The sequence below is a fragment of the Meleagris gallopavo genome, chromosome 25, assembly GCF_000146605.3.
Source record: "Meleagris gallopavo isolate NT-WF06-2002-E0010 breed Aviagen turkey brand Nicholas breeding stock chromosome 25, Turkey_5.1, whole genome shotgun sequence".
Classification (NCBI taxonomy): Eukaryota; Metazoa; Chordata; class Aves; order Galliformes; family Phasianidae; genus Meleagris; species Meleagris gallopavo.
This window is the reverse complement of record NC_015035.2, coordinates 824,884-830,747: the sequence shown is the minus strand read 5'-3', so window position 1 is coordinate 830,747 and position 5,864 is coordinate 824,884. Positions and strand designations below refer to the sequence as shown.

General features: G+C 48.8%; 1 protein-coding gene across 1 annotated transcript in view; it reads right to left on the bottom strand.

Moving 5' to 3' along the window:
* Positions 1 to 893: 893 nt before the first annotated feature.
* The window catches only part of SMPDL3B (sphingomyelin phosphodiesterase acid like 3B), a 5,539-nt gene continuing 568 nt past the window's right edge, over positions 894 to 5,864 (bottom strand). Inside the window, exons 2-8 of the mRNA XM_010723298.3 lie at positions 5,695 to 5,861; positions 4,503 to 4,600; positions 3,801 to 3,944; positions 3,049 to 3,221; positions 2,706 to 2,886; positions 1,980 to 2,113; positions 894 to 1,407 (exon numbers count right to left, since the gene is read on the bottom strand). Coding sequence (XP_010721600.1) covers positions 1,036 to 1,407; positions 1,980 to 2,113; positions 2,706 to 2,886; positions 3,049 to 3,221; positions 3,801 to 3,944; positions 4,503 to 4,600; positions 5,695 to 5,861 — 1,269 coding nt within the window. The 3' untranslated portion in view covers positions 894 to 1,035. The remainder of the gene's footprint in view (positions 1,408 to 1,979; positions 2,114 to 2,705; positions 2,887 to 3,048; positions 3,222 to 3,800; positions 3,945 to 4,502; positions 4,601 to 5,694; positions 5,862 to 5,864) is intronic.

Sequence of the window (5,864 nt, the reverse complement as noted above, 5' to 3'; positions counted from 1 at the left end):
CTCCATGATTCTTAAATCATCCCCAGACGCAGCGGCTCATTTCCAGAGCCCAGCACCGTTTCCCGTGCAAGCAGTGCTTACCCCGAGCACAGCAGAGGAGTGCAGCCGCTGTCCTGTGATCCTCTGAGCTTGCCAGGGGCAAATGCCACCAACCCCTGCAAAGCTGCAGCTCTGCAGAAGGCTGTGCCTCCCCTGTGCTTCCCCTCTGACACAACACATTGTTCCACTACTGCTTCTCTGGAGCTGCCTCCAAACAACTGCTTACACCCAGCACAAGGATTTCTGCACTGTCTCATCCACTCGTCCCCAAGGGCCCAACAGTGTCACTTTTCTTTGGCTCGCGTGTGGTTTTTGCATAAGCAGAAAGAAGGCTGGCAAGGCACGGAGGGTTTCTTTGCAGTTTGCAATGCACAGCTAAAGAAAACAAGCAGATGTGAGTTAAAAGAACACCGAAAGTGCCTGGGGGGAAAGCCGTCTGTGCTCAGCATCTGAAAAAACAGCATGAAGCTTCTTACCCTGCTGCCTCATTGTGGATGCTGACAAGTGAAAGTCACGGCCCAAACTGTCAAAGGAAGTTCTGACACTGCCTGGCTTTGCTCACACACCAGAAGCAAAGCTGCTGCTGTACAAGGCCACCAAAACGAGACCCTGCAGCCCAGCTGTTGGTTTTTTTTTCAGAAGAGAAGCATGCTCTGATTCCTCAGGAATGTGTGGCAGCTCACAGCTCCCACATGAAGTACGGGTGAGTTACAACTTACAGGAAGGCCATCCTCTCATCTGTGCAGCTGCCTCAGAAGTTGCAGCAGAAGGAAGATGAACTCCCTGATGTGGGTCAGTCTGGTACAAAAAGGCTTTGTAACCATCTCTGACGCATCAAGCTTTTCTACAAGTGCTCAAATCAACATCATAGAGCTTTTACTACAAAGCACTGCTTATTTCTTAGTTTCCAAATAAGTTCCCAATTCCAAAAGCATTCACAACTGCCAATTCATGTGCACTGTGAAGCTGTCCTCTCTTCACTCGAGCTCTCAGTCGTTACAGTGTTTGCTGGGGACCAAAGATCCCTAAGAGCAAAGAGAGTAATAAAAGGCAAACACTGACGATGGCAGAAGTAGAGTTGTTGGCTTTAAGGCACTCCTCATATCTGGTAAAATCAATTTCCCTGATGGCACAAACGTGGTCGACTCGGCAGCTCTCCCCACACAGGGTAAGGTCGTATTTGACAGAGTTAAACTCGTAATATTGCTGCAGATACTTTGCATCCCTGGATATCTTTTCCAACACTGCCTGCATGGAATGCGTGGAGCCATCAGGCACCTGAAAGGCGCTTGTCAGCCGGTATTCCTCCTCCCATGCTGGGACCACCAGATTGGCATGAGTTAAGTTCAGGTAGTAAGTCACCACATCCTGCAGGGTGAGAGAAATGGAACCACAGTCAAATCAAGAAAGGATCGGCCCTTGAGTGGAATGTTTGCTTAGAATATGGGATTCGTACCAAACAATGCATCTCCCTGCCCAGGAAGGAGTGCAGCTTTCTTTCTAGCAAGATGTAAACCAGTGGATAGATGATTTAGGTGAGAGCCTCCACAAAACAGCATCATCTAATTAAATCATTCAGCAATTAAAGGGAACCCAAATAAATTTCTAGAGAGTTCAGATTTTTTAGACGGGGTTCAAGAAGTTCATCAGTCCCCCAAAGGAAGTCCTGCGATCCACACTGCCTGCATGTTGAAGTGTCAAAGTATCAAACAAAGCCTGCCCTGCACTGGAACTGCCCAGCAGGAGGCCTGCACCTGCTGCAGGTGGTCACCTTGCCTTCACTCACTGATGCTCTTACTACATCCCTGTGCTAACTACAAGACTGTTAGAGTTGACTCCCTATAAATCCTCTTGGTTCCATAGTTGTGCCTGTGTAAACCACATGGAGGAATAAAATACTTCTCTAGAACTGCAGTGCAAAGCATGAGGGGATCCTCTACCTGCACCTGAAGGGTGTCTGCATCATAATCAATCACTCGGATCCCAGGGTTGTTGGCTCCATTGTTCACTCCAGGTAATGTTGTTTTCCAGGGGGTCACACCAGGGGCCAAGAACATGACGTTGATTGGGGAACCTTAACAAAAAGGCAAAACCAACCATGAATGGCAGACTTCAGCTTCAGTGAGCATCTCATAAGCACATCACTCTGCAAACAGCCAGCTCTAATTCCAACAATACACCTATAAAAATTATCACATTGACCAGCACAAGGGATTGAACATTGGACTGCTGCAGTGAAAAACAGATTTTCTAAAGCTGCAGAAGACTCCTGTGGTGTGTGTGCAAGAGAGCTGTGCTTGAAGGACACCCAGAGCACTACACATAACCCCAGTGCAAAGATTTGTAATCATTCCCTTTTGCCTCAGCTCGTGTCCACAGCTCACCAGCACAGAGCAGGACCAGCAGCATGGCTGAAAAAAATGAAATGTGAGGGGAAACTGGAAGGAGGCTACAGGCTGGGGTCAGGGATCACTGCCACTACTGTGTTTTATTGACCGAAGTATTTTACAAGCTATTTGAGAAAGTAAGATAAAAATAAGCCTCTTCTGGCTTTCTCAGCAGCATCCAGCTAGCAGTCACTGAAAATTCTCATTGACAGTGATGTTCTGGTGGTTGGCAGAGATACCATGAAAACATGAAGGCAGCCAGAACTGCTACCTGAATACCTGAATCGCTGTAAAACATGCGAAAGCTGTCTGTGTGATGGTGTCCAAAAAACTGGGCAGCAATCACTCTGTGGTGCTTCTGCACAATTTTCAAGTATCGTTCATTGAAATCCCTCCGGAACCACGGCTTGCCTCGTTTCTTCTCAAAGAAGCCAGGAGGGATGTGACCCACAATATAGACCTGCAAGAATGAGGAGCTGCACTGAATGCACTGCCCATACTTTCCGTACAGCATTGGCTGGCAGTGACAGCACAGAGGGGAGATGAGGAGCAAGAAGAGCTTCCAAACTGGGAGCAAGCCCTCTACAAAGTTATTTAGTTTTTTAAAATCTCATTTTAGTACCATTTCTTCTGCTTTAGAGGCATTGGTCAGTGTTTCCTCCAGCCACTGGAACTGCCCTCCGGGATCTTCCTCACCAGCAGTCTGGTTGTTCTGGTCATAGTACAGATTGGTGTTGAGAACAATCATTCGCCCCCTGGTATCTGAGCTGGGCAGCTTCTCACTGTAGAAAGCTCCTGCAAAATGCAAGCAGCAGTGTGGAAGTGTGGTGCAGCTGAGTGCTGGAACCCAGGATCCCTGTGTTCCCAGCTCTCTCCTTGGCAACTGCCATAGCAGTCACTGCACAAGGTGACAGCAGTGCTCTGAACAGACTAGGTTAGGGAATTGGTGTGACCCTTCACTGTGCGTCTCCTGTCCTTCTTAGGCATCCCAGGGTGAAGGGAATGCTGACAGGGACAGCGTGCAGGACCAGAAGCTGGGCAGTTCTAGAGAGCCACAGTGCTGGGCCTACAACTGCAGCCTTCCAGCCTTCTTAAAAGATTGTTTTTTTGTTGTTTTTTTTTTTCCACTGAAGTTTACCACCCTGCATTTTCTGCAGGGACACTTACCTGTAACTTGAAGAAAGCAGGAGAGACCAAAGCATAAAGAAATTTCTTTTCTCACACGTAGGAAAACACAGTAAATTAACATTAAATTGGACCTTTCCTCTATCAATACTGCTGCTCTGAGCATAAAAACATAGAAAACTATTTGTGGTACTCTTAACCACCCCCAGCTCTGCAGAGTGTTGCTAACATGCACCAGCAGTGCCATACCTGCTCTGAACAGAGGAACAGAAGTTTCATTCAACCAGGAACGCCACAGTTCTGCTGTTTGGTTGTAGATCCTGTTCTCCTTCCCTGGAAGCTGATTCTTGGGGTGGAAGTCATGATTGCCCATTGCTGCATAGACTTTGGTATCTAAGAACAGAGAAAAGGCAGAAGGGAGAAGCCATACTTGTTTCAGGGTTCCTCATCATCAAAGCTCTCCAATGACTCAGAAAGAACAGCGTGACTCAACAGCTTGGTGAAGGTGTATCACCCACACTACAGCCACACTGACTGCAGATACAACACTGCAGAGACCTCTCACTATGCCATGAGACTCCTCAGGGCAAGACACCCCAGAGACACAGCTTTACAGACCAATCAATGAGCTCTCACTGTCTATAACGCTCCTTCCCTCACTGCTGTGATAGATAAAATAGAATTTTTGCAGGCTTTTCTGTCTAAATGAGTAATTAGAGAAACATTTATTTTCCTCTCTTCTGAGTGCATTAACCAGAAATAATAACAGTGTGTCAGACAGCTCAATTCAGACACACCTCACACCACACAGCAGCTAAGAGGACAAATAAGTCATATTGTCCACAGCCCTTCTGGGCCTTTCCCTTTCCCAATTCTATCACTGTTTGATACAGATAAAATCTTCCATGAAAATCTGTATTTCTCTCCCCTTCTCATTCTCTCACATCCTACCTGGAAATACCTGTTTTATCAGAGAGGTCAGGTTTTCAATGATGTGCAGAACCTTTTCTTCTCCAAGCTGCTCATCGGGAACATGAGGAGTATCATCCCTGGAAAAGCAGAAACAGCACAGCTGTTGCTTGTGGCCAGCAGGGCACATGCTCAAAGCAAGGCACAGAACACGTGCCTGAGCCCTGTTTTCTTTTTCCCTCAGAGAAGATAAAGTCAAAGGCTTTGGGGGTAGGAATTGGCACTGTGCTCACTGGCTGAGGCACTGCAGGAGCATCAGGAAACTGCTCCGAGTGAAAAACTGCTCCATTTCATTCTACTTTGACAAAACTGTACATGAGCACAAGAAGCAGGCTTGTCCTATTTCAGCACGTTTAATAGATACTACAGCTGAGAGGGCATCATGCAAGAGAGAACATATTGCAACCTCGGGTCAAAAGTGGATAACAGCAGGGAAGCAGAAGTCGTTTGCATTCAAGCAGGATAACTATTCCCTTGAAAAGGAACCAAATGAATGCCTCCAGTAAGGCAGCGATTACTGAGATCTGCCCCAAAACCTGGTGTATGGACACTTCTATGTTTTCAGCATCCAGGGTCAGTGACAGCACCACCTCCTCGGGCAGCCTGTGCCAGTGCACCACCACTCTTCCAGACAAGCTTTTCCAAAGACCTGTGCTCCAGACCCCTCACAGCTCCGTTCCCTTCTCTGCACACTGGAGGGCCTCAACGTCTTTACTGCAGCACGGGGCCCAACGCTGAGCACAGCACTGAGGTGCAGCCCCAGCAGTGCCAGCACAGAGGGATGATCACCTCCTGCTGGCTGCACTGCTGCTGACACAGCCAGGATGCCGTGGGGCTCCTTGGCCACCTGGGCACCCTGCTGGCTCACATCCAGCCAAGTGTCACCAACAGCCCCAAGTCCTTCTCCTCCACGTTTCGGCAACAGTGGGTTACCTCCGCTGGTGCAGACGTTTATGAGCACAGCACGCATCTCTTGTTCGTCGCTGGCAGAAACACGCTGAAAAATAACGCTTTACAGCTGAGAATTTGCTCATTTAACGCAGCGCTGCCGCGCTCTCCGTACCCGCAGACGATTCCACGGCAATAAATAGGAGGCATTACTTTTGGAGCCACTTAGCATTAGGAGAAACGAATGAAAAAGAGAGAGATAAGATAAGAGTCGCCAGGTCCTCACCCGGTCCAGAGCACGAAGTCGGGCCGCGGCAGCAGGCGGCGCATGGCGAACACAGCGGAGCTCAGCAAACCCCACGGCGCATCGCACAGGTAGCTGCCCCACAGCCCCGCGCCCGGCGAAGCCTCGGAGCCGCCCGACGGACAGCGCTGCCCGGCCGCCACCGCCGCCTC